General features: G+C 57.2%; 2 protein-coding genes across 3 annotated transcripts; both read right to left on the reverse strand.

The window, feature by feature from the left end:
- Positions 1 to 493: 493 nt before the first annotated feature.
- On the reverse strand, positions 494 to 8,513 carry IFI30 (IFI30 lysosomal thiol reductase). Of its 2 annotated transcripts, none has more exons than XM_030820427.1 (8): positions 8,433 to 8,513; positions 4,948 to 5,113; positions 3,397 to 3,579; positions 3,245 to 3,319; positions 2,932 to 3,024; positions 1,325 to 1,477; positions 852 to 905; positions 494 to 767 (listed from the first exon to the last, which is right to left on the reverse strand). In XM_030820427.1, exons 2-8 carry the CDS (start codon positions 5,077 to 5,079, stop codon positions 705 to 707), a joined length of 753 nt encoding a protein of 250 aa, XP_030676287.1. In that variant the 5' UTR covers positions 5,080 to 5,113; positions 8,433 to 8,513; the 3' UTR covers positions 494 to 704. The 2 variants fall into 2 exon arrangements, with proteins under 2 accessions (XP_030676287.1, XP_030676286.1); XM_030820426.1 differs by having other exon boundaries at positions 4,948 to 5,117; positions 8,433 to 8,510.
- PIK3R2 (phosphoinositide-3-kinase regulatory subunit 2) lies at positions 8,387 to 25,723 on the reverse strand. Its single transcript, XM_003275823.4, has 16 exons — positions 25,592 to 25,723; positions 22,696 to 23,440; positions 18,363 to 18,455; positions 17,953 to 18,003; positions 17,737 to 17,868; positions 17,430 to 17,643; positions 16,864 to 16,949; positions 16,605 to 16,713; positions 16,409 to 16,507; positions 15,764 to 15,944; positions 15,523 to 15,648; positions 12,615 to 12,757; positions 11,617 to 11,793; positions 10,400 to 10,471; positions 10,042 to 10,212; positions 8,387 to 9,850 (listed from the first exon to the last, which is right to left on the reverse strand). Exons 2-16 carry the CDS (start codon positions 23,015 to 23,017, stop codon positions 9,643 to 9,645), a joined length of 2,184 nt encoding a protein of 727 aa, XP_003275871.1. The 5' UTR covers positions 23,018 to 23,440; positions 25,592 to 25,723; the 3' UTR covers positions 8,387 to 9,642.
- Between the last annotated feature and the right edge of the window lie 732 nt (positions 25,724 to 26,455).

A 26,455-nucleotide genomic window follows, 5' to 3' on the forward strand; every position in this document is an offset into this window, starting at 1 on the left:
TGGCTCATTGCATCCTTGACCTCCTGTGCTCAAGTGATCCTCCTGCCTCAGCCTCCCGAGTACCACAGCTGCTCACTGCCATACCCTGCTAATTCTTTTTATTTTCATGTTTTGTAAAGACAGGGTCTTGCTATGAGGCCAAGGCTGGTCCCAAACTCCTGTCCTCAAGCAGTCCTCCTACCTTGACCTCCCAAAGCGCTGGAATTATAGACGTGAGCCACCTCACCCGGTCACAACCAGTCACTTTTTTTAAATTTTGAGATGGAGTTTTGCTCTTGTCGCCCAGGCTGGAGCGCAGTGGCGCAATTTCAGCTCACTGCAAACTCTGCCTGCTGGGTTCAAGCAATTCTCCTGCCTCAGCCTCCCAAGTAGCTGGGATTACAGGCGCCCGCCACCACGCTCAGCTAATTTTTGTATTTTTAGTAGAGAGCGGGTTTCGCCAGGCCTGGGGAAGGGGGAATGGCTGACTTATCAAATGAATTACACCATCCAGAAGGGCTTATTAAACTAGTTTTACTTTAGCACCGTTCTTAGTGGAGCAAGATTCTTGATCGTGGGGTGGAATTTTGTGTATCTGGGCTTCATGGGATGCATAGAAATTTTCCAGTTAGTGGGCAGCAGGTGCCGAGGGTCTGGATCAGAAAAAAAGGGAGGCAGCCAGGTTCCCACTCGCCTTCCATGAGCTCTCCGCAGCGCACCGGCCATCACTTGAAGCAGACACTCCTGAGGGAGCTGGTTGAGGGAGGGCAGATATCCGGCTTCTTGCCCTGGAGGGGAAGGCCACGAGTTGGGGTCCTGGAAGGAGACCCTACCCCCACCACCTGAATCCCACTGCTCCCCTCCCAGCTTACCTGGTACAACTGGCAGACAAGGGTCAGGAGCTGGGTCTGATCTTCCAAGGGTTTCTGCACAAAGCAAGACAGGGGTCGCACATTCCCAGCAGCTACCCCAACCCATGCACCCTGGTTCCAGTCCAGAAAGGGCTGCACATATTCCCAAGTCTGGCCTCTGCCTCCCGCCACGCAAATCAGTGGCACATCTTTCCCAACGGGGGTGGCTAGGGATGTTTAATACTTCGAATTAATACATACATTTTTTTGCCTGATAGACTCCTACTCACCTTTCAAAACCCCAGCGTCAATGCCCTTTTTCCCTACGCAAAGCTATCAAGTTTTGCTCTTGTCGCGCAGGCTGGAGTGCAGTGGCACGATCTCGGCTCACTGCAACCTCCACCTGGGCTCCTTTATCTCTGGTCCCTCTGTCTTGTCCATCCCTGACTCCATGGGACTATGAGTGTCAAGCTGAGGGCCAAAAAGATTCTTACCCCATTGACGGTGACCCAGGGCACATACTTGTGCGGTGGCTGCAGAGCATCTGTCCGCTGGGCATTGGCGTGCATGAGCTGCATGCCGCGGTCCCCCGTTGCACACTCCATGACAGTGTCTGGCGACAGCCCTGGGGCGTAGAGCTGCAGGCACTGGGTGGGTGGGGAGCAGGGGGTTGCCTCAGCTTCCTCCCCATTATCTCAACGGTCCCACCCACCAGCCCTGAGCCAAGCCTGTTTCGTCACTGAGAAGAGGGTACAGTTGGCTTCACAGCAATGCGACAATGCCCACAAACAGCAGGTGCTCAATACATGCTTGAGTGGAGGCCCCTAAGGCAGGGCTTGGGCTGCTCCTGCCTCCTAGCTCCCTTGGTTTCATCCCTAAGACCAGACCCACTGCCTCTGACCCCCATAGTATCTCACTTTACTCAGGACCTCCACACAGGCTGATCCCTCTGCCAGGAACACCCTTCCTCCTCCTTCCACAGTGTCTCCTCAGTGTCCTCTCCTTGCCACTCTCTCAGCCCTGATCTAACCCTGCAGGACTAGGGTGTCACTAGGTGAGGCCTCTTGGGTGACCCAGATGTTTGATGAATGAATAAATGATTGGAGCCAATGAGTCACTTCTCTGGGAATCATTCTTCACAATCCCCTGGGGAAGTAGGTGGGGTCTGTCCTATCATCTCCACATCCCATCATCTGTGTCTCTGCACATTCCTGGTCATCCTTCTATGCCCAGCTCAGAAATGCCTCCTCCAGTAAGTCCTCCGTGATCACTCATGCTCCTAAGAGACCTGCATTCATTCCCCTGATTCAGAGATGGAGGCTTCAAGAGGGGAGGCTGGGGCCGGGCGTGGTGGCTCACACCTGTAATCCTTTGGGAGGCTGGGACAGGCGGATAACTTGAGGTCAGGAGTTTGAGACCAGCCTGGCCAACATGGTGAACACTGTCTCTACTGAAAATACAAAAATTAGCCGGGCATGGTGGTGCGTGCCTGTAGTCCCAGCTACTGGGGAAGCTGAGGCAGGAGAATCACTTAAACCAAGGAGACAGTTGTTGCAGTCAGCCAAGATCGCACCACTGCACTCCACCCTGGGTGACAGAGCAAAACCCTGTCTCAAAAAAAAAAAAAAAAGAAAAAAGAAAAAAGAAAAAAGAAAAAAAAGGGCTGGGTGCGCGGTGGCTCACACCTGTAATCCCAGCACTTTGGGAGGCCAAGGCGGGTGGATCACAAGGTCAGGAGTTCAAGACAAGCCTGACCAAAATGGTGAAACCCTGTCTCTACTAAAAACACAAAAATTAGCTGGGCATGTTGGCACACAACTGTAATCCCAGCTACTCAGGAGGCTGAGGCCGGAGAATCACTTGAACCCTGGAGGTGGAGGTTGCAATGAGCTGGGATTGTGCCACTGCACTCCAGCCTGGGTGACAGAGCGAGACTCTGTCTTAAGAAAAAATAAAAAAATAAATAAAGAAGGGTAGTTGTTTTCCTGGGCTGCACAAACAGCAGTGGTCAGGGCTAGGACTTGAATTTGGGTCTGCCTGGATGCAGGGAAGGTTACCACCCTTGTCCCCCTCCTCGTGTGGAGTGAGGGGCGTCACTCACTAGTGGCAGACTTCTGTCCATGTCCTCAAACTCTTCCATGCAGACAATGGTTAGGAAGGCTAGCTCCATGTCAAGTTCATCCAACACGCAGGCCTGGGGTTTGGAGAGGGGGCAGGAGAGGGCATGAAGAGGGCCCAGGGTACCCTGACACCCTCTCGTAATAATCACCAGTACCCACCCAGGAGATAGGGAATAAAGATGTGATTAAATGGGAGCACACGAGGCAGAAGACAGAGCTGGCATCCTCGTATTTGCCTCCTGTACGTGGGGTGGTTTTCCCCCACCCCTGTGTGGGGCCCTGGGGGCCGCTCACCTCCACCTTGTTGAATTTGCACTCCTCTTCTCCATGCTGGCACTTGAACTCCCACCTGCCGCTGACATTTTGTTCCTGCAAGGCAGCAGGGTGAGAGCCTGCTGGTAGGCTGGGTCCCCTGCCCCCCTGCCCACGTGCCTCAGTTTCCCCACCTGTGCGTTTCCGTAGGGCACCAGCGTGACATTGAGGATCTCCATGACCATCAGCCACGTTGGGAAGAGCTCCCGGATCAGGAAGGCTCGGCAGCCACCGCACAGTGCTTCATAGTAGAGGGTCACATTGACAAGTGGTGCATTGGACTTCTTCAGGGGCCCCCGCAGGTATAGATTGCCCATCTGTGGATTAGGAAGGGGTGGGAGGCAGGTGTAGCCCTGGGCAGTTCCCCACTTCTCTGAACCCCACTTGGTAGTCTTGTAGAAAGGGGGCTGTGATAGACAATTCATCTTGCACGCCTTCCAGAACTTGCCAGGTGGAATCTTGACTTTGAGACTTTTTTTTTTTTTTTTGAGATGGAGTCTCACTGTCGCCAGGCTGGTGTGCTGTGGCGCGATCTCAGCTCACTGCAACATCCGACTCCCTGGTTCTAGCAATTCTCCTGCCTCAGCCTCCCGAGTAGCTGGGATTATAGGCACATGCCACCACACCCAGCTAATTTTTGTATTTTTAGTAGAGACAGGGTTTCTCCATGTTGGCCAGAATGGTCTCGAACTCCTGACCTCGTGATCGGCCTGCCTCAGCCTTCCAAAGTGTTGGGATTACAGGCGTGAGCCACCACGCCAAGCCTGACCTTTTTCTTTTTTTTTCTGAGAGGGAGTCTCTGTCGCCCAGGCTGGAGTGCAGTGGTGTGATCTCGGCTCACTGCAACTTCCACGTCTTGAGTTCAAGCGATTCTCCTGCCTCAGCCTCCCAAGTATCTGGGACTACGGGTGCCCGCCACCACACGGCTAATTTTTCTATTTTTAGTAGAGACAGGGTTTCACCATGTTGGCCAGGCTAGCCAGGCTCGAACTCCTGACCTCAGGTGATCCACCCACCTTGGCCTCCTAAAGTGCTGGGATTACAGGCATGAGCCACCGCCTCCGGCCTTGGCCCATGCTCATTTCTTGTCACTTCACCTGGAGACCTTGGCTCTGAACTGAGCAAGGGACCCACGTGAACCCTTTCCAAGTCCGACTGAATAGAGGCGGCACCTAATAGGTGCTGACTTCCGGCTTCAGCTGAGGAGTGGCGGGTGGCCCATGTCGCTGGAGCCGTGAGCAAGTCGCTCAGCCTCTAGGGAATCTGCCTAATAGGTCCCAAAGACACGTGAGCCCTGCCCTGGCTGGAATGAATGCAGCAGGGGTAGCAGCAAGAATGCATGCCGGCGGCCCTTGGCCAGCTGCTGAACTTGTGCCCTGGGCCACAAAAGGAGACCCCAGCTCCGGCCACAAAAGTACACAGTAGGCGCTCAATGAACCCTTGGGCGGGACTAGGCGGGTGGAGGCAGCTGCGTGTCTCAGATGCGGGATGCGAAAGCGAAACGGCACGGAGGGAGTGTGGCCGCAGTGCCGGGAACTGAATAGGGTTTTTCCAGGAACCCGGCAGAGACAGCGTCCCCTCGGGGCACTGGTCTTCCCCTGTGAAGTCTGGGGAGAAAGAAGGAGCCGCGTGCCCCGACAGGGCGCCTGTTCCCTCCAGCCTGCCCGCCCTGTCGCCGTCCCTACCTTGTAGTTAACTGGTGGCCCATTCCCAAAAATGTCTAACGCTTGCAGAGGGGACGCCTGCACCGCCGCCGTGGGGACGTCCAGCAGCAGCAGCAGCGGTGGCAGGAACAGCAGAAGTGGCGACAGGGTCATCGCGGCAGGGGCAAAGGTGTGGCGGCTGCAGCGGCTGCCTGGGAAATGAGCGCCTTTAACCAGGCGGCGGTCCCGCCCCTAACCCGGGCCCGCCTCCCGATGCCCACGCCCCTCGGGTCCCGGGCCAGCGTCTCTCCCTCCTCCACTCTTTCCTCTGAGTGTCCCACCCCCACCCCTGCCAGGTGCTGGGTCCCCAGTCACGAGGCCATTGGGCCCCTTGGCAATCAGCCCTGCCTAAGCATGTGAGCCCTGGCGCAAGAGTACCTTTAGGGGAGGTGAGGTGGGGCCTTTGAGACAGACACAGAGAGGCTGAGAGGAATGGTGGTGTCTCCATGCACCCCTAGACCTTCTAGGGGCGGCTAGGGAACTTGAAGCCCGAGACCCACTCTCAGAGTGGGCCTGTGACCTAACAGGGGTAACGTCGGATGGAGGCTGGGGATGGGATGGAGGCTGGGGTGTTGGGGGAGTAACTGAAATATTCAGCCCCCTGAGAGTGGGCAAGGCCTGTGTGGCCAGGTCCCCTCCCTCCAGCCTCGCCTGTGACCTCCCTCACACCCAACCCCCACGTCCTGCCCCTCAACCCTTCCCCCCTCAAACTCCTGACCCCGACGCTCCAGACCCCCCCACCGTGGTCCCGTGGGACTGACTCAGGCTTGACCACAGCCATGCCGGAAAGCAGAAGCTGGCGCAGGGAGTGGCGTGTCATTTCTCTAGGGTACCCCCCCAGCCCCATTTCTGGCTTGGGGTGAAGAGAACTGGCCTTCCTTCTTTTCATCGTCCAAGGCTTGTGGGGGGTGGGGGGCAACCTGGCCTTCAAGGGATGCCCATGGGGGAGAGAGGCAGGCTGTGCTGTCTGGGATAGGGGTGGGGCGGCTTGGAGTCTGCCTGGCTTTGGATTTGAGTGACAGAGCCTCAGCTTTCCCTTCTGTGTAATGGGGAGAAGGATAAGGTTTGGGGAACGAGAGTCACCATGGAGGGCTCAGAGGCAGGTGGGGGAGAGTTGTCCCAGCCTGGGGCTTCCGGATGGCATGGTCAGGCCTTGGTGCCTACACAGGACAGTGACCCCAACAGTGAAGGCAGAGAGAATAGCCTGGAAAAAAGGCCCAGATGGAGGCTGGAGTGTTAGGGGAATAACTGAGACATTCCGACCCTGCAGGGCCTTACATTCAGGACAAGACACACTGGATCCTATGGAAGAAAATGTCCCAAACACAGCTGGAAGATATAGCTGAGTCCCCAGCTGTGCCCCCCTCTAGTTGTGGGGAAGACCCCGGCCATACACACAGCAGCTGGTTTGGGAGCTGGAGTTTCTCTGAAGTCCCAGTGGCTGGATGGTCCCCGAGCCCATCCCTCAGACGACCAAACCCTTGGCAAAGGCTCCCCAAGACTCACCACCCCAACTTTGGTGCTTACTCTATGCCGGGTGGGATTGAAGAAATAACCATAAATATAATTGCTACAATTTTTCCAGTAGTTACCAGGCACCGGCCCTATTGGAAGAAATCATAAATGTAACTCCACAATGTATTGTTCTCTGGCTTGGTGCCAGGCATAGAGTGGGCCCACAACCCATTTTATCATTGAACCCTCAGAAGCATCCAGTTGGGGCTGGGGGTAGGGGCTACTGACTCCAGTTGGTAACAAAGAAGTGGCTGATCAGAGAGGGAAGGCTATTTTGCCAAGGACACACAGCCAGTGGTTGAATGTTTTTAGAGACCACACAGGATATTCTCTTCCACCCCCAGCTCAGCATAGCTGGGGCCATGAAGATGGCAACCTTTCTCCTGTGAGCACCTATGCAGTGAGAGGCACCATCTGGGCTGGAGTTATTTATGGGTTATCTCCAGACAGGACACATGGCAGGGACAGTGCCTGGCAAGGCTAGGGGGCTCTGAGGCTAAGGGAGGCAGCTCCCGTCCCAAGGTCCCAGCAGTAGACTGGGTCAGAGTGGAGGTTTCTTTATGCACTTGCCCCAGGTTCAGCCTTGTTGGGCCTTGAGAGGTGGCTGTACAGAACAGACAAGGACAGCAAGGCCCCAGGGTTGGGGAGGGCTGAAGGGACAAGGACGTCGCAGTGGGGGTGTGGATTCTGGGTGTGATGGGGAGGGTGGTAAACAAGAGTCCAGGTCAAAGATGCCATAAGGCCACGCGTGGTGGCTCACGCGACTCAGGGAGGCTGAAGCGGGAGGATCGCTGGAGGCCAGGAGTTTGAGACCCACCTGGAAAAGGGCAAGACCTTTTTTTTTTTTTTTTTTCTTGAGACAGAGTCTCACTCTGTCACCCAGGTTGGAGTACAGTGGCGCGATCGTGGCTCGGTGCAGCGTTGACCTCCCAGGTTCAACTGATTCTCCTGTCTCGGCCTCCAAAGTAGCTGGGATTACAGGCATGCGCCACCATGACTGGCTAATTTTTTTTTTTTGTATTTTTAGTGGAGACCAGGTTTTACCATGTTGGCCAGGCTGGTCTCAAACTCCCGACCTCAAGTGATCTGCCTGTCTCGGCTTCCCCAAGTGCTGGAATTACAGGTGTGAACCACTGCACTCGGCAAGATCTTGTTTCTAAAAAAATTTAAAAATAATTAGTTGGACATGGTGACACACACCCGTAATCCAGTGACTCTGAAGGCTGAGATGGGAGGACTGCTTGAGGCTGGGAACGAGGAGCTTGAGGCTGTGAGCCGCGAGCCGTGTTTGCACAACTGCGCTCCAGCCTGGGTGACAGAGCGAGACCTTGACTCTTTAAAAAGAAACACAAAAAACCCCACAGGGCTTCTGCTCAGCGTCTCCTGGGACCCGGCGGGCTGTGCATGGGAGTGGGTGAGGAGAGGTCAGAGAAGAGCCTCCAATGCTGGCTGGAGGTGCCGACGCCTTGAGAACATCAAAGACATGGGCGACTCCTCCCTGTGGCATGGGAGGGTTGTGACTTTTGACGCCACTTGGCAATGAATGAGGAAGCTGTGGATCAGGGAGGGGATACAACTTTCCCAATGACATAGCTGATGGCTGCGACAGAATTCAAATTTGGGGGTGGCGGGCGGGGGAAGCAGCTTGGAAGCACTTGAGGGGCTGGATGGGGTCTGGGGTCCCCTGAGCAGTCAGGATCTCAGGATTCGAATCTCTCTCCTGTATGACCTTGGGCACTGCCTCAACCTCTCTGGGCTTCAGCAGCTAAACTGGGGGAGGGAGGGGTTGTCGGGTCTCAGAGGGGCTTGGAGTTAAACCCACAGGCCCGACCTGCTGTGACCCCTGTAAACACCAGGGTCCCCGACACGCAGAGGTGGTACTGAAGCCCAGTCACTGACAACAGAATCACCCACGACGTTTGATGTTTTATATCATATCAATAACAACGTACCGTACAAAACCTGCCTCCCAGCTCGTGGGGCAGGCAGTGTGGTGGCCAAGGGCAGCGTAGAAAACCAGGGCTCTTGTCCCAAAAGAGGAGAGGAAAGAGGGTTTTGCAGTCAAGGAAAAACAGAATCAAAACCCAACATGATCGAAGAGAAGCCCTGAATCTGCATCAGAGGGAGGGGCCGTGGGCAGTGTCGCAACTTTGCCACTGCGGCGACACCAGTACGGGGAGCTGTGATTCCTAGGAGGGGTTGGGGCCAGCTCACCAGTTTTTTATTTTTTTGAGACGGAGGAGTCTCCCTCTGTTGCCCAGGCTGGAGTGCAGTGGCATGATCTCTGCTCACTGCAACCTCCATTTCCCGGGTTCAAGAGATTCTCGCGCCTCAGCCTCCCAAGTAGCTGGGATTACAGGCAGCCGCCACCACGCCCGGCTAATTTTTGTATTTTAGTAGATATGGGGTTTCGCTATTTTGGCCAGGCTGGCCTCCAACTCCTGACCTCAAAAGATCCGCCCATCTTGGCCTCCCAAAGTGCCGGGATTACAGGCGTGAGCCACCGTGCCTGGCCTGCTAGTTTAATTATTTTTTCGGGGGTGGATGAACTCGCAGCGGCCCCATTGTGGGGGTAACCCAGTGGCGGGTTTCACTTCGGGGTTTGGAGGGGAAGTTGGAGTCTGTGGGGCGGGTCCCGCCCGGCCCCGAACGTCACGGCCGAGGTTCTCGGAAGCAGCGGAGTGAAGTTCCTTCCTGCCCTGACCCCAGGTCTATGGCTTAAAAATCAGGGTGCCCAGGCTGGGGCCGCGCAGCCCAGGGGCCCTCTGTAAACATGGCAGGTGCAGCCAGAAGGGGCTTCCGGGACCCCGGGGGACCTGCGGTGGGCAGGGCAGAGGGTCAGGGTGACCAGAGCCATGGAGAGGGCAATGCCCAGGGGACACGGAGATATGGGGTGGGGGAGGCAGGACCCCCAACATGGAGAGAGACAGGGGCCAAGAAAGACAGAGAGAGAAAAGGAGACAGAGGGAGATCTGGAGAATGGGGGAGGGAAGGAGAGAGGGAGGGAAGGAGAGAAGGAAAGAGAAGGAGGGTGAGAGAACCCCAAACAAGAGCCAGAGCCGGAGAAATGAGGACCCCTGGATGTGGCTGGTCTGGTCCGTGGCTCCCGTCACGGTGCAGACGGGCCCAGGGGCGGCTCTGCTTGGGGCGGGTCCTCGGCGCTCAGCGGGCGGCAGGCGGCGGCCCGGGGCCGGGGGCGCGCACTGGGTGCGCCAGGGTGACGGTGAGCGCGTCGTTGTGCTGCACGAGCGAGGCGTGCTGGTAGTGCAGCACCAGCTCCTTCAGCGACCCGTACAGGTTGTAGGGCTCCGCGAAGCCGAAGCCGGTGGCCGTGCGGTAGATGACGCAGTGCTTGGTGTCGCCGTCCACTCTATGGGGGCAGACGAGAGGGCGGGGTCAGAAGGCTGGCCTCCCCGCCAAGCTTTCCCTGTTCCAGGGCCGCGTGCTCCCCTGTCCCGGATGACCCCACCAGGGACTCCTTCCCAAGGCCTGGCACGCGGCAGGCATTCAATGAGAGCTCTGGGAGGGACGCGGGGATCCCCAGCGCTGCGGTCCACTCACACTACGGAGCAGGCGTAGCAGCCCCGCTGGCTGCTCTCGCGGATGAGGAAGGTGCCATCTCGCTTGCCGCTCAGCATCTCCTCTGCCTGCGTGCGATTGATCTTGCCCACGTACCAAGTGCGTTCCTCGTGGTGCGGGAGATCGTCCTCGTCCTCCATCAGCGCGTACTGGCTGGGGTGGGGGGGCGGCGGGGGATGGCGGGGAGGGCCCTGGTCACTCACCTGCCAGCCTCCGAGGCTCCCCAGCTGCCTGGACAACTCTTCCTCCCTGGTGAACTCCTACTCATTCTTCAAAACCCACCCCAAATGGCCCCCTCCTCTGGGAAGCCCTCCCTGCTTCCCTCCAGGCAGTCACTCACTCCTCAGTCTCATTTTTAATCCCCAGCCACTCGTTGATTTTCTTCTGCCGGGCGCCTTTCTGGGTGAGCCACCTGAGAAGGAACCGGAAAGATGGGCTTGTACAGTTGTGTGGGTGCTGAGCCCACAGTGGGCCTGTCCAGTGGGAGGCAGGGCCTAGCTGAGGAGAAAGGGTTCTGGGTACAATATCTCCGGTTGCCACAAGAGGGCAGCGCTGACCTGGCTCAGGGCAGCCTGAACCCAGGGTGGCTCCCCCAGCTCTGCTGGGGAACCCTGACCCACACCCCTCATTTTTCTGTTTCTGTTAACGCTTATGGAGCCCCCAGGCACCTCATCATCACCAGAGGCTCATTCCAGCACTGCTGGCCTCTGCACAGGGCAGCTGTCGGTTCTGTGCCTCAGTCTCCCCAGCTGTAAAGGGCAAACTTTACGAAGGGATTGGAAAGGACCAAATGAACTCATAACAAGCACGGTGCTTAGCACAGCACCTGGCATGCGACAGTGCCCTCCCTGAGGCCCAGGAGGGAGGTGGAGGCTCTGGCTGAGGTCTTCAGGAGGTTGGGGGGTGGAAGCAGGATTTAAACTGATTTGAACCCAGGACAGGGCTGCCGCAGCCACCCAGCATGGTAGGTTGCACAGCGGGTGACTTTTTTTTGTTTTGCTTTTGAGGCAGAGTGTTGCTCTGTTGCCCAGGCTGAACTGCACTGGCATAATCTCTGCTCACTGCAAACTCCACCTCCCGGTTCAAGTGATTCTCCTGCCTCAGCCTCTTGAGTAACTGGGATTACAGGCGCCCACCACCATGCCTGGCCGGTTTTTGTACTTTTTATTTTTAGTAGAGACGGGGTTTCACCATGTTGGCCAGGCTGGTCTCGAACTCCTGGCATCAAGTGATCCATCTGCCTGCCTTGGCCTCCCAAAGTGCTGGGATTACAGGTGTGAGCCATCGTGCCCAGCCCAGCAGGAATTTTTGTGGAAGGCTCCCAACTTTCCACAAAATGGAATGGGATAGGAGTGACACTCCCATTGCACACACGTCTGACTAAGCTGAGGCTGACCTATGGGAAAACTTTCAAGGGGCCCAGGAGGAACCGAGTTTAAGGGGTCTCAGGGCCCAGGAAGGGCCACTTGGTGGAGAGAGACTGAGACTCCTAGAGAGATCTCCATGTGCCGCAGCAGTCACCAGGGAGCCGCAGGGAAGCACGAAGCCTCCACTTACACGAGGTACTGGTCTCGGATCTTGCGCAGCTGCATGAGGTCCGGCTTGAGGCTGTTCATTCGCTTGTCGATCTCCCGGTTGTCCGAGGCCTGGGCCCGCAGCTGCTGCTCCAGCTTCGTGCGGCTCTCATGGATCTCGGCAATGCGGGACTTGAGCCGCTCGGAGTTCAGCAGGATCCTGTGGGAGGGGTGGGGTGGCGCAGAGACCTCAGGGTTTTATCTCGGCTCACTGCACCCTCAAACTCCTGGGCTCAGGTGACCTTCCCACCTCAGCCTCCCGAGTAGCTGGGACCACAGGTGTGCACCACCATGTCTGGCTGACATTTTAATATTTTTTGTAGAGATAGGTTTTGCCATGTTGCCCAGGCTGGTCTCAAACTCCTGGGATCAAGCAATCCTTCCATCTCGGCCTCCCACAGTGCTGGGGTTGCAGGAATGAGCCACTGCACCCGGCCTCCAGGGTTTTCTCAAGGACCTACTTTGCACCAGACTATGTGCTTCCAGCCTCTGAGCCTATGCTCTGTTTCCTCTGATTTCTCTTTCTGGCAAACTCCTATTCATCCTTCAAAGCCCATTTCCTTTTTTTTTTTTTTTTGAGACAGTCTTGCTCTGTCACCCAAGCTGGAGTGCAGTGGTGCGATCTCGGCTCACTGCAACCTCCAACTCCAGGTTCAAGTGATCCTCCTGCCTCAGCCTCCCAAGTAGCTGGGACTACAGGTGTGCGCCATCACGCTTAGCTAATTTTTGTATTTTTAATAGAGATAGGGTTTCACCATGTTGGCCAGGCTGTCTCAAACTCCTGGCCTCAGGAGATCCACCCGCCTCGGCCTCCTGAAGTGCTGGGATTACAGGCCTGAGCCATCGCACCAGGCCCAAAGTCCATTTCAACAGACTACTCTTTGCCTCCAAGTGGCTGGCCTCCTTCTGCTTCCTTCCCTCCCTGGCTTGTACCGCACCAGATCAGGGTGGGGTGGGGCAGGGCAGAGGCGCCAGACTCACCTCTGCATCTCTTTCTCATTGCCCTCACGCCGGAAGCGCTCCAGGTATTCCTTGCTGCACTTCTCTTGAGTCTGGCCCTGCTCTTCAAAGATCTTGATAGTCTCATTGAAGGCCTCAATTGCGGTACGCTTCATCTGCAGCTCCTGGAGGAGAGGGCACAGCTCAGCACCTCCTGGGACTCCGCAAAAGGCCCTCATGAGGGGTAAAGGCACGCCTCAACTCTGATATGGAGACTGCTCAAGCTGGTCCCTCTATCGGAGTGTTATTCTTCTAATGCCTGCTGCACCAAATGAACTCCTATTCAGCCTTCAAAACCCCACCCCTCAAACCCTCTTCTTTACATCCTCCTATAGGTATCCACAAACACCTGGACCTGTTAACACTGCTGAGAATGAATGAGAGATCTAGTTGCTACAGCTCACAGGGCTTCTTGGGCGAGATGCTGCACTAGGACTTTCCTTACATTGTCCCATGGATGCTTCCAACAACCCCTAACAAAGTAACAACTATTAACAGGGAAACTGAGGCTCAGGACCAAAGTCAATTCTGAGGTTACAGTGCTCCTAACTGATCCTGGACAATTGTCTTGTCCATTAAGAGCTTCAGCTAACACATCAGTAAAAAGAGGACAGAGGCCAGGGGTGGTGGAGATTGCCTGTAATCCCAGCTAGTTGGGAGGCTAAAGTGGGAGGATCTCTTGAACCCTGAGGAGTCTGAGGCCAGCCTGGGCAACATGGTGAGACAGCACCTCAAATTTTTTTTTTGTTTGAGACGGAGTCTCGCTCTTGTCGCCCAGGCTGGAGCAGTGGCGTGATCTTGGCTCACTGCAACCTCTGCCTCTCGGGTTCAAGTGGTTCTCCTGCCTCAGCCTTCCAAGTAGCTGGTATTACAGGTGTGCGCCACCATGCCCAGCTAATTTTTTTTTTTTTTTTTTTTTTTTTTGAGACGGAGTCTCACTCTGTCCCAGGATGGAGTGCAATGGTGTGATCTCGGCTCACTGCAACCTCCACCTCTCAGGTTCAAGCTATTCTCCTGCCTCAGCCTCTTGAGTAGCTGGGATTACAGGTGCATGCCATGATACCTAATTTTTTGTATTTTTAGTAGAGACGGAGATTCACCATGTTGGCCAGACTGGTCTTGAACTCCCTACCTCGTGATCCACCTGCCTCAGCCTCCCAAAGTGCTGGGATTACAGGCTTGAGCCACTGTGCCTAGCTCGGCTAACTTTTTTATCTTTTTGGTAGAGATGGGGTTTCACCATGTTGGCCAGGCTGGTCTCAAACTCCTGACCTCAGATGATCTGCCTGCCTCGGACTCCCAAAGTGCTGGGATTACAGGCATGAACCACTGTGCCCAGCCCACCTTTTAATTTTATTAATTTTTTTTTTCTTTTTTTATTTTGGGATGCCAAGGCAGCCAGATCACTTGAGGCCAGGAGTTCGAGACCAGCCTGGCCAACACAGCGAAACCCCGTCTCTACTAAAAATACAAAAATCAGCCAGGCATGGTGGCACGTGCCTGTAGTCCCAGTTACTTGGGAGGCTGAGGCAGGAGAATCGCTTGAACCAGGGAGGCGGAGGTTGCAGTGAGCTGAGATCGTGCCATGGCACTCTAGCCTGGATGACAGGGCAAGACATTGTCTCAAAAAAAAAAAAAAAAAAAGAGGACAAAAAGAAAACCCTTAGGGTACTAGGGAGGACTGAGGAATTCCCAGCTGTTCCACCTGAAACTATTCCCTCTTAACTTGCAAAAGCAGCTTATTAGCACAGTCCTTGAGTGATAAAACCTCTCACTTAATTTTTACTTTAGTAAGAGACAAAGTCTTGCTATGTTACCCAGGCAGGTCTTGAACTCCTGGGCTCAAGCGATCCTCCCGCCTCAGCCTTCCGAGTAGCTGGGATTAGAGGTGCGCGCTCTGCACCTGGCATGATTTCATTTTGAGTAACATCTTGGTTGAAGGGGACATAAGTAATCAAGGTCCATGGTTCCATTCTGCAGATGGGAAAACTGAGGTCCAGCTGGAGATAGGCTCATCCTGGACACTCCCCAGGTCCTGGCTCAGCCACTCCTGTGCGGCTGGTTGGGCCCTTCTCATCTGTCCTTTTTTGGTTTTGTAAAAGCTCGTACACTTATTTTTAAATTTTAATTATTATTATTTTTAGATGGAGTTTTGCTCTTGTCACCCAGGCTGGAGTGTAGTAGCATGATCTTGGCTCATTGCAATCTCTGCCTCCCAGGCTCAAGCGATTCTCCTGCCTCAGCCTCCTGAATAGCTGGGATTACAGGCATCTGCCACCATGCCCAGCTAATTTTTGTATTTTTAGTAGAGACAGGGTTTCAACATGTTGGCCAAGTTGGTCTTGAACTCCTGACCTCAAGTGATCCACCCATCTCGGCCTCCCAAAGTGCTGGGATTACAGGCGTGAGCCACCCCACGCAGCCTCGTATGCTTATTTCTGTTTTTATTTGTTTTTAGAGACAAGGTCTTGCCCTGTCACCCAGGCTGGAGTGCAGCAGCATGATCACAGTTCAATGCAGCCTCAAACTCCCAGGCTCAAGGGATCCTCCCACCTCAGCCTCCTGAGTAGCTGGGAGTAGAAGCATGCACCACCACACCCAGTTAATTTTTAAATTTTTTTGTAGAGGGGTCTCCCTATGTTGCCTAGAATGATCTTGAACTCCTGGGCTCAAGTGATCCTCCTGTCTCAGCCTCCCGAGTGCACAGACGTGAGGCACTGTGCCTGGCCTTATTTCTATGTTTTTAGAACAGCCCTTGGTGCTAAGTGCCTGCTCTGTGACCTGCAACTGGATATTCATCCTCAAGTCCTCTGGGGTTGGTCGTCCTGCTCCCGGCCTTGCCACTGCCTCTCTATGCCTCAGTTTCCCTCATGTACGGGGCCTGGAGTACCTGGGAGGTCCTTGTGTACTCTTCATAGAGCTGGTCATACTCGCGGCTCTTGTCCTGGTATTGCTGGTGATAGACCTTGAGCTGGGCACCCACCGCCTCCACGCTATCCTCCTTGACAATCTGGTCCTGGAGATATGTGGGGGAATGAGGGGAGATGCATAGCCTGGTCGGGTCTACCTAGGAAACTGAGGCCTGGGGCCAGCCAGGTGCTACCCTCCCTGGCTCCCAGGGCGACACAGACCTGCTGGTATTTGGACACAGGGTAGAGGAGCCGTGTGTCCAGCTTGGCGTTGTACTGGGCCAGCGACTCGTGGCGGTAGTGATTGATGAGGTCCACGACGGAGCAGAAGGTGAGTGGCTCTGAGAAGCCATAGTGCCCATCTCGGTGGAAGACCTTGATCAGCTTATTGTTCCCGCCTTTCCTGGGGGAGGAGAAGGGGTGTTGGCACCCAGTGGGACCCCGCACCTGACCCTCAACCCCCGTCCCTTTGTTTTTTTTTGAGACAGAGTCTTGCTGCTCTGTTGTCCAGGCTGCAGTGCAGTGGTGCGATCTCGGCTCGCTGCAACCTCCACCTCCCGGGTTCAAGCAATTCTCCTGCCTCAGCCTCCCGAGTAGCTGGGATTACAGGCGTCCATCACCATGCCTAGCTAATTTTTTTTTTTTTTTTTTTAGTAGAGACGGGGTTTCACCATGTTGGCCAGGCTGGTTTTAAACTCCTGACCTCAGGTGATCTGCCAGCCTCAGCCTCCCAAAGTGCTGGGATTACAGGTGTAAGCCACCGCACCTGGCCCCCCATTCTTGAAACTGCACATGTTCTATCCCCTCTGAACTCCCCGTCTCCGTGACCTGTGACCCCCGGCTATCGTTGCAGGGACAGGCCCCCACCTGAGGGTCAGCGTGTACTCGCCCTGGATCTTGCTAGAAGCATCTCGGACTAGGAAGGTGCCATCGGGAGTGTCCCGGAGTTTCTCGTTCACCTCCTCCCTGTGGGGACATCCAACATTGGGACTGCCGAGCCACCTGGAGACCCCGCTCACCCTGTGACACCTCCTTGGTCCCTGGCCCCCTGCCAGCAACCTACCTTGAAATGTCCCCCCAGTACCACTCAGCATCCTGCAGGGAGGGTGGGCTCCCTCCATTGGCCAGGCCTGTGGGGGCCGGCTTTGCCTTGGGGGGTTTAGGCGGCAGCGCTGGGGGACAGGAAAACAAATGCATCCTGAGCACCGACTGTATACTGTGGCTGCCTCCCACTGCAACCGGCCTGCTGATGCCGACAGCACTCAGGGATCAGTATTTACGGCCCCCAACGGGAAGAAATGACAGCAATACAGGGGACTCACCTGGGGGCGCAACCTCCTGCTCTTCCAAGTGTTCCTGAAGCAGCTTCTCTAACAGCAGCGCCGGGAAGTCAGGGCTGGGCTCACTCCTTAGGGGGAAGGGGAGTGTGGTGAGGGCTGGGTAGGGCCTGTCCGCCCACGCATGTGCACAGGATTGTGCGTGCGCTTGCACGCCTGGGGGTATATACGAGACGGTATGTGCAGGGAGGAGGAGGAGATGATACAGGCACATGTGCGAGGCCAGCTCCCCCATAGCTGTATGCAGTAAGTGCTCCATAAATTCTCACACAAAGGCGAGCAAGAGAGCAGTACTGGAGCTGCGAGGAGCAGAAGGGAAGGTGCGGGCACCACCCACATGCTTCGGGACTAGGCCCCTTCACCTTCTGTCCCACAACTCAGGAGCCCAGCTCCCCTCTCCGTCATCACAAGAACGCAGCTTCTCACGCTGGACCCCGTCCCCTCCCTTCTTAAGGTCTACCCTAGACGCCGCTCTCTCTGGCCATGCCGCGCCCACCACACCCCAAACTCCACCCCTGCTCGCTCCGGCTCCGCCCCGCCCCGCCCCTCACCCGTCGGGAGCGCCCCCTGGTGGCGGCGAGGACGGCGGCGGCGCGCGCAGCAGCAGCGGCCCAAAGGTGGCGCCCAGGGCCCGGACCGCGGGACCCAGGGCCGGGGCGCGGCGGGCCACGCGGCCCAGGTGCTGGAGCAGGAAGCGCAGCGTGAGCGCACGGTGCAGCGGCAGCGTCGGTGGCTCCAGCGCCGGCCCCACGGGCCCCGCGGCCTCTGCGGACAGATGGCCAGGGCAGGGTGAGCCGGGCCTGGGCCCTCCCGCCCGCTACAGCCCCCTCCTTCCCCCGGGCTTCCCGCCAGGCTCACCCCGCAGGGCCCGGCGCGCCTCGGCCAAGGCCTCGGGGGTCACGAGCGGCGCGGGCAGTGCCAGCAGGAAGCTCTTAATGCCGTCAGCCAGGGCTGCCGCGTCCCACTGATCCACGTCGCTCAGGGACCAGTCTGCGGGTGCAGGGGAGCACATGTCCAGCTCATGTGTACTGGGGCCCCCAGCCTCCCCCCGAGCCCATTGAGGCTCCCCTTCACCTGTACGCGGTGCGGGCAGCTCCGGCCGGTAGTGAGATTCGCTGTCCAGCCCTGGGGGTGACGGGGACAGGCGAGTCAGCTCTCAAATGCTGCCCCGACCCCCTGTGAGGCCTGGGCTGGCCGCTCAACCCCCCTGCAGTCTCCCTTTGCTGCCCAGAGATAAGGGCATGGTAGGGGTGGGGAGGGAAAACTGGGAGAGGGCACAGCACATGCAGTGGCCTCGTCATGTTCACCTTCCTATCTTCCCTTAGGAGTCACTCTGTGCCCTAGTCAACATAGAGGCCCACGGCATCCAGGCTCAGCCTGTTTCCGTGCAGCATGAGAGCTTGGAGGCCCTGTGAGGGGATGAGTCGCCTGTCACTAGAGGTAAGCAAGCAGAATCCAGGGGCTGCAGCCAGGCTGGAACTCACCTGTCCTTTCAATGGCCTCCACAAGCTTCACCAGAAGAGGGGGCGCCACATCAGGTGGGGAGAACTGCTCGGGCAAGTCGGGGAGTGTGAGGCCTGGTGGGGGAAGCAGGGGGGTTGCATGTTGGTGGGGTTCCTGGAAGGAGCCCAGCCCCTCTCTTTGCCGGCTGGACCTCAGCTGGGGCAGTTTGAGGCAGAGCCCAGCTCAGGCAAGTGCCTGGTACCTTGACTCCCATCCGCAGGAGGCTGCAAGACCTTGGGTGCAGGGGCTGGGAGAGGGCAGAATTGATGGGACACAATTTTCTGGGTTAAAATACCAGGAGTTCACACAACTTCACAGACTAGGTGGAGTGTGCTGAATAAAGTCCTCAAAAAGATATGTCCAAGTCCTCATCCCTGGTACCTGTGACCTTATTTGGAAATAGGTCTTTGCAGGTGTAAGGAAAGCAAGAATCTGTACATGAGACAAGCCTGGCATTAGGCTGGACACTAAACCCACTCGCTGATGTCCTTGTAACAAGAGAAAGCTGGCCAGGATGGCGGCTCGAGCCTGGAATCCCAGCACTTTGGGAGACTGAGGTGGGTGGATCACCGGAGGCCAGGAGTTCGAACCAGCCTGATCAACATGGCGAACTCGTCTCTACTAAAATCAGAAAAATTAGCTGGGCGTGGTGGTGGGTGCCTGTAATCCCAGCTACTCGGGAGGTTGAGGCAGGAGAATCACTTGAACCCGGGAGGCGGAGGTTGCAGTGAGCCAAGACTGCACCACTGCACTCCAGCCTGGGCGACAGAGCAAGACTCCATTTCAAAAATAAATCAATAGGCCAGGCGTGGTGGCTCACGCCTGTAATCCTAATACTTTGGGAGGCTGAGACCAGCAGGTCACTTGAGGTTAAGACTTCAAGACCAGTCTGGCCAACATGGTGAAACCCCATCTCTACTAAAAATACAAAAAAATGAGCCAGGTGTGGTGGTGCACGCCTGTAATCCCAGCTACTCGGGAGGCTGAGGCAGGTGAATTGCTTGAACCCAGGAGGCGGAGGTTGCCATGAGTTGAGATCACACCACAGCACTCCAGTCTGGGTGACAGAGTGAGATTCCGTCTCAAAAAAAAAGAAGAGAATGCCAAGGCAGAGATTGGAATAATCAACCCATGCACGAGAGGAATGAATGCCTGGAGGCACCAGAAGCTGGAAGGAAGGAAACTTCAGAGGGGGCACGACCGTGATTTTGGACTTCCAGCCTCCAGAAACATGACAGAATAAGTTTCTGTTGTGGCGGGGCACAAAGGCTCACATCTGTAATCTCAACACTTTGGGAGGCCAAGGCGGGAGGATCGTTTGAGTCCAGGAGTTCAAGACCAGCCTGGACAACAGAGTGAGACCCCATCTCTTAAATAATAATAATAAAAAAAAGGAGGCCGGGCACGGTGGCTCACGCCTGTAATCCCAGCACTTTGGGAAGCCGAGGTGAGCATATCACTTGTGGTCAGGAGTTTGAGACCAGCCTGACCAACATGGTGAAACCCTGTCTCTACTAGAAATACAAAAATTAGCCAGGCATGGTGGCGCGTGCCTGTAATCCCAGCTACTCGGGAGGCTGAGGCAGGGGAGTCGCTTGAACCTGGGAGGCGGAGGTTGCAGGAGCCGAGATTGCACCATTGCACTCCAGCCTGGGCGACAAGAGCGAAACTCCATCTCTAAACAAAACAAAACAAAAAGATACATTAATTAATAAATACATTTCCATTGTTTGAAGCCACCTAGTTGGTGGTAATTTTTGTGGCAGCCACTGAAAGTCATATAGCAGGTTTGGGCTCCGCCACAACCTGCTGTGCAATCTTGGCCACAGGACCTGCCCTCTCTGGGCCTCAGTTCCTTCAAATGAAAAATGGGCCAATGACATTGCCTCTCATTTTTTCTGAGACACGTTCTTGCTCTGTCATCCAGGTTGGAGTGCAGTGGCGCAATCCTAGCTCACTGCAGCCTGGAACTCCTGGCCCCGAGCGATCCACTTGCCTTGGCCTCCTTGTTTTTTTTTTTTTTTTTTTTTTTGAGATGGAGTCTTGCTCTGTCGCCCAGGCTGGTGTGCAGTGGCGCGATCTTGGATCACTGCAACCTCCATCTCCCGGGTTCAAGCGATTCTCATGACTTAGTCTCCTGAGTAGCTGGAATTATAGGTGGGTGCCACCATGCCTGGCTAATTTTTGTATTATTTTAGTAGAGATGGGGTTTCACCCTGTTGGCCAGGCTGGTCTTGAACTCCTGACCTCAAGTGATCCTCTCGCCTTGGCCTCCCAAAGTGCTGGGATTACAGGCATGAGCCACTGTGCCTGGCCCGCTTCACCCTTCTTGATGCAAACAAAAAAGTGGTTGAAAGGAAAGAAAAGAAAAATATCCCGGCCTGGGTCAGAACAGCTTCTTTCCAAGGACCATGACCCGTTTTCTTAATCATTTTGCTTCTAAAAAATTATTTCTTCCCCAAATTAAAATTCAGAAAAGAAAGAAAATTATTGCTCTCCTTTTGGAAAAGCTGAAACCCCTCCTAGCGGGTGCCGGCGGCATCCTGGGCCCAGCCCCCTCCCAGCCCTGGCTTCCCAGCTCTACAGGGCCTTTTGTGTGCAGCATCCCCGCCTCAGCAGCTCGCTGTCTGCCACCATTGGACGCTGCTCTGGCCCTCGGCGGGGACGCCCTGGCACACAGCAGGGGCAAGCCAGGGCCTGCGGGGCCTCCCTGAGTGATGGGCCAGGTGGCGCCTCAAGCTGGAGAAAGGCCCAGCTGCAATGAAAACGCCAAAAAAAAAAAAAAAAGAGAAAGGACAAGAGGAGGTGGGTGACACTCTGGCCGGTGGGTTGGGAAACTCAACCCTGACAGTGGCCTGGGATCAGTCTGCAGAATGGGGAGGGGGTTCCCATCAGAACTGCATCACCCCGACTTCACAGGTGAGGAATTGTGCCTCAGAGGGGCTGCAACCTCCCCTGTGGGTGCAAAGCCAGGTGGGGCTCAGGTGACTTCAGCACATTTCCGAGGGGTTGGGTCCCAGCATCCCCAGGGACCAACCCTGTTGTTTCCAGATGAGGAAACTGAGGCCTCGAGGGGGTGGGTTCTGGCCGAGGTCACATAACCCTGGAAGATTCAGAGGGTGGGGCTGGGCAGCCGCCCCACGTGGGGCCGTGTATGGTGGCTGGACAGAGGCCAGGCAGAGGAGGGAGGTGGCTGTTACCAGGGGGAGAGGCAGATTCTGGCCGGGAGCCCGGACGGGGCCGCCTCCTGCTCCTTCAGGCCAAGGCGGGACGCAGGCCTGGGCCCTGGAGATACCAGATGCCGGGAGGCCGGGGCCAGCGTCGCACCACCTCGGCACCCCCTATTCCGCCCTGCGCTGGGGGACTCTGGTTTGCCTTTGGGCAATGTCACCCTGGCACAAAGCAGGCCTGGCACCTCCCAGGGCTTTGGCCTCCCTGGGTGACCAACTGGTTCCAAGTGCGGCATTTGACGGCCTTGCACTCAGGCCTCCTGGTCTGCACACAGGGCCTTTTGCTGGGCTGCTGGGAGGGTTGGAGCAGACCGTGCCGGGCATGCAGCACTTCTCAGCCTCCTCTTTGCAACCCGGGCCTCAGTTTCCCCGGCCAGAGCCCACACTCCCTGCCCATCAAACAGCAGTCACTGAGTGGGCTCGGTGCCCCCGATTCTCCACACCTGGCACACCCCTGGCAAGTGGCGATGGCCAAGGGTCTTTGAAGAGGGATGTGGGGTCCTCATACCCCACTGTGCTGTGTGGCCTCAGCTGAGCAGCCCACATCCCACCCTCCTTGTGGCTTCATTTTGGAAATCAGGGTCTCCAAAGGAGTTCTTCAAGGGACCCTGTCTGCAGAATGCAGGATGAAGCTAGGCTGAGCCTCTGAATCCTACTGAACACTCTGAATTGTCCTCAAAATCAATCCCATGAAGTCCTCCAGGCCGGCGCACATTGCCCTCCCCTTCCTCCCTCCAGTCCTCCTGCTGGCCGTTCCCGACATCAGAGTTCCACTCCACAGCCTCTGCCCTCGCTGCCCCCACTGCCTTGAGCTTCCACTCTCGCATCTTCCCATGCAAGCTCCCTTCCTCATGGCATGTGTCACCTCCTAAACACACTCTCATCCCTTCTTGAACCAGAAGCTCATGAGGGCAGGAACAGGCCTTGTGTCCACTGCTGAGCCTAGCACTGAAGACACTTGTCAAATGACCAAATGTCCTTTTTCCTCCTTCCTTGGAGATCCCATTGCCTCACTGGACAGAAGAGGAGACCAAGGGTCTGAGGGGACCACCCCCGTTTTCCAGGGCCCCTGCTTGCTGCTCACCTGGCTCAGGGGCCCCATCACGGGGCCTGGCGGGCAGTGGGCGGGGGCCCCGTGGGCGAGGGCCGGGCCGGGCCAGGGCCACGGGCCCCAGGAACTCCACGTAGGTGCCAGGGAAGTCACCTCGCTGCCGTGTGCGCTCGTTGAGGCCGGGCATCCAGCCCACGCTCTGTGGGCAGCGCTCGCCACCCTCGGCCACGCCCAGTGCCTGCAAGGCCGCCCGGCTCACTACCAGCACGTCGCCGGGCAGCAGCTCCAGGTCCTCCGGCCGCTCCCGGCGGAACGGGTACAGAGCGCGGTACTGGAAGCCCTCAGGGCCCGCCATGGCCGCGTGGGTGGGGTGGGGTCTGGATGGTTAGGTGGCTGCTTGGAGCCCCACTGGCCCCATTGGCTGGAGCAGGGCTGGGAGGGTCCGCTGGGTTGGCTTGGGGTGCTGGGACCTCTATCTCCAGCAGTCACAGGCGACCACGGGGGCCGCTCATGCCTCGCTTCAAATTATTCCATGACCCTTACAAGGGCCACTCGTCGCTGGGTCCACCATTCGTCAACTGGTGGGAGGGAGTTGGTGGCGTGGTGTCAGGTCACTGGGCCATTGAGTCCTCCATCAGCAGGTGAGGCTGGGGCAGGCCGCTCACGCCCTCACACGGAGGGCCATGGGCGCCCAAGGCTGGCGGCTCTGCTGGCTGCACCAGACGAGGGAGCCAAGAGTGCAGGCTGCCACCATGCTCGGTCAGCCAAGGACGCCGACCTAGGGAGACAGGGATAGGGCAGCGTTAGCCAGGCCAACTCCTCTCACCCCCAACACGGAGATGGGCCCAAATCCTGATTTGGAATTCCCTGAATCACTGGGTGACCTTGGGGCCAGTCCCTCTCAGGGCCTCAGCTTCTCCATCTGTAAAATGGGTATACTGGCAGGCTTCCCTTGGAGCTGCTGGGAGTAGAGTTCCCAAGAACCTGCCCAAGGTATACTACATGCTCAGTAAATCAGTTTTTTTTTTTTTTTTTTGAGATAGAGTCTTGCTGTGTTGCCCAGGCTGGAGTGCAGTGGTGTGATCTCAGCTCACTGCAACCTGTCTCCCAGGTTCAAGCGATTCTCCTGCCTCAGCCTCCCGAGTAGCAGGCCACCATGCTCAGCTAATCTTTGTATTTTTAGTAGAGACGAGGTTTCACCATGTTGGCCAGGCTGGTCTTGAACTCCTGACCTCAAGTGATCCGTTCATCTTGGCCTCCCAAAGTGCTGGGATTACAGGCATGAGCCACCTTGCCCAGCCCTTTTTTTTTTTTTTTCCAATAGAGGTGGGGTCTTGCTATGTTGCCCAGGTTGGTCCCAAACTCCTGGGCTGATGCAATCCTCCTGCCTCTGCCTTCCAAAGTGTTGGGATTACAGGTGTGAGCCACCGCGCCCGGCCAGTAAACTGGCTTTTCATCACCCCTGTTACAGATGGGGAAACTGAGGCTCAGAGCAGGGAGGTATCTAGGGCCGTGCAGTAGGCCAGGAGGAAGCCAGGACTTATACCTAGATCTGCCGACTTGGCCCAGTTGGACATGAGGGGGCAGCAGCCAGGGGGCCAGATACCTAGGGCAGGGAGGACTCAATGGGGGCCACTCCGGGTGCTTTGGGAGCTCCAGGGAGGGGTCAGGCCAGCTGAACTAAGAGGTAGGGAACGAAGTCCAGGAAGAGGCCCCCTGCACAAGCAAAGGCCTCGAGGTGAGTCCAAGCAAATGGACCTCCAGTCTCTGCAGAGGAGGAGTGAGTGGGCTGGCAGGTAGCTCCAGCCTGGGGCCCAGAGTAGGCACAAAATGCAGATGGGGAGGTGCTTAGAGGGAATCTTAGCCCCAGGGAGGGACAGGGAGCCAGGTGGGGGTACTGCAGCTGAGGAGGGGAGGCTGCCGGCAGCAGGGCATTGATCATTCCCCAGGAGCCCCAGCCTGGGGAGGCAGAGATGGGCACACATTCCCAGCCTGGCCCTGCAGGTTGAGACCCCCTGTGATGGACAGGGCTAGGGTCGGGGGATGGACGTGCTATTCTAGAGAATGGATCATCACAGCGGATAGGAAGGCGCGATAGGCAGAGGGAACAGCACATGCAAAGGCTTGGCAGCGGGTTAAGTTGCTTGTCAAGGATTCAGGGTGGCTATAAGGATAGGTGCTATCCACCAAGAGGCCCGAGTGTCAGGTGGAGGCTCTGAGCATCCTTCAGTCATGGAGAGCCCCAAGAGGTGTCCGAGCACGGCGGAGGGGCGCCACATTCTCGGGTGCCCAACTTACCCACTCCCAGGCCTCTGTTACCCTCATTCTACAGGTGGGGAAACTGAGGCCCCGAGAGGGGATGCCCAGGAAACCGCCTGGATCTGCCTGCCAGCCCGCCCCCACGCCCCGGTGTGCGCGCCCCGGGAGCAGCGCTCCCCGAACCCGGGAGGCGGGAGGGGCGGGGCAGGCAGGGCTGGGGGCTCTGCGGGTGAAGGCAGGGCCTGAGCGCTCACACAGACGCGCACTTGGGTCTGCGTGGACCCGGCCACCCGGCTAGGGGACCGGAAGTGGGTTCGACCCCCGGCCCTCCCGCACCCCATTCTACCCCGCACAATGCCTGGGCGCCCCTCGGTACTATTCGAAGCCCCATTCCAGGCAGGGCCTCCCCTCATTTGGGGCCGCGGCTCCAGTCCGGTATCTTGGACGCGGGCAGTTCCCCCATTCTGCCCCGACCGTCCCAGGGAGGCTGCACCGCTGCGAAGCCGAGCCCGAGGCCCCCCCTTGCCTGCGGCCCCCCCAGTTCCCGCGGGGCCCGACGCAGCCTGGCGCTTGCGTTCTGGCTTCCACCGGGGCCTGGCACTGCCCCCGGGTGCCCCGCATTTAAGCACACTCCCAGCCGCCCCCGCCACGAGGGCCAGTCAGGACTCACCTGGTCGCGGCCGCCACCGCCGCCGCAGCCGCCGTCACACCAAGCCGAGCCCGCCCCGTGGCTCCACCGCGGCCACCGTCGCCGCAGCCGCGGGATCCCCGCCTCCGCCGCCGCCACGGTTCCGAGCGGCCTAACCCGCCCCCGGCGGAAATGCCCGAGCGTATTCGGGCCGGGCGGGTAAACGGAGGCCGAGGCGGAGCCTGAGGGAAGGGGGCACCCGAGTGTTTCCGGAAGTAGCCGAACGTAATCCCGCGGGATTGGTGGACTGGACGGTGCCCCGAGACAGCCGAGCGTTTCCGGAGGTAGCCGAGTGCAATCGGCTCGGCGAGGGATCCGAAGCTGGGTTCGGCTGGGCTTAGAGACGCCCGAGCGCTTCCGGAAATGTCCGAACACTTTCTCCGGCTGGACTGGTACAACCGATGCTAATCCCCAAGACCGTGGAGCGTTTCTGGAAATAACCGAATGTGCTCAGTGCCCAATGGAGGACTTGGGAGTTTAGACCCAGAGGCGACCGCCAGCTTATGGAAATTGCTGAAGCATAGATGGTTCCAGGGGACAAATGAGGCGTTCTCAAGCTCAGCAAACAGGGGGCAGTAGAGTGGGGAAAGGGCCTGCCGCAAAAAGCAGAGGTCGGAGAAAGCCAGGGTTGAAGGAGTTTCCATGGCAACCCAGAGCGTCCGGAAACAGCCAACGATCTCGACCCCTACGGGCACTAGAATTTAGCGGACTTGAGCCCAGATGCCGACTGTTTCCGGAAATAGCCGAACGCACTCGGAGATGGGGCTGTAGCCAAGAGTGTTTGCAAGCCGGCTGAGCGCCCCGGAAGTAACGGATTGCTCTAGGGCTGGTCTGGGTTCGGCTAGA

The sequence above is a fragment of the Nomascus leucogenys genome, chromosome 10 (assembly GCF_006542625.1).
Source record: "Nomascus leucogenys isolate Asia chromosome 10, Asia_NLE_v1, whole genome shotgun sequence".
Lineage (NCBI taxonomy): Eukaryota > Metazoa > Chordata > Mammalia > Primates > Hylobatidae > Nomascus > Nomascus leucogenys.

What these genes read in the sequence shown, in the direction of transcription:
- PIK3R2 (XM_003275823.4), bottom strand. Translation starts at nt 23,017, where the DNA reads ATGGCGGGCCCTGAGGGCTTCCAGTACCGCGCTCTGTACCCGTTCCGC. An exon ending in GCTGCCCGCACCGCGTACAG is followed by an intron (nt 17,869 to 17,952) that starts GTGAAGGGGAGC and finishes CTGCACCCGCAG; the next exon opens with ACTGGTCCCTGAGCGACGTG. An exon ending in TGCTACGCCTGCTCCGTAGT is followed by an intron (nt 9,851 to 10,041) that starts GTGAGTGGACCG and finishes CTGCCCCCATAG; the next exon opens with AGTGGACGGCGACACCAAGC.
- IFI30 (XM_030820427.1), bottom strand. Translation starts at nt 5,079, where the DNA reads ATGACCCTGTCGCCACTTCTGCTGTTCCTGCCACCGCTGCTGCTGCTG. An exon ending in GGCCACCAGTTAACTACAAG is followed by an intron (nt 3,580 to 4,947) that starts GTAGGGACGGCG and finishes CCTAATCCACAG; the next exon opens with ATGGGCAATCTATACCTGCG. An exon ending in CCTGGGTCACCGTCAATGGG is followed by an intron (nt 906 to 1,324) that starts GTAAGAATCTTT and finishes TGCTTTGTGCAG; the next exon opens with AAACCCTTGGAAGATCAGAC.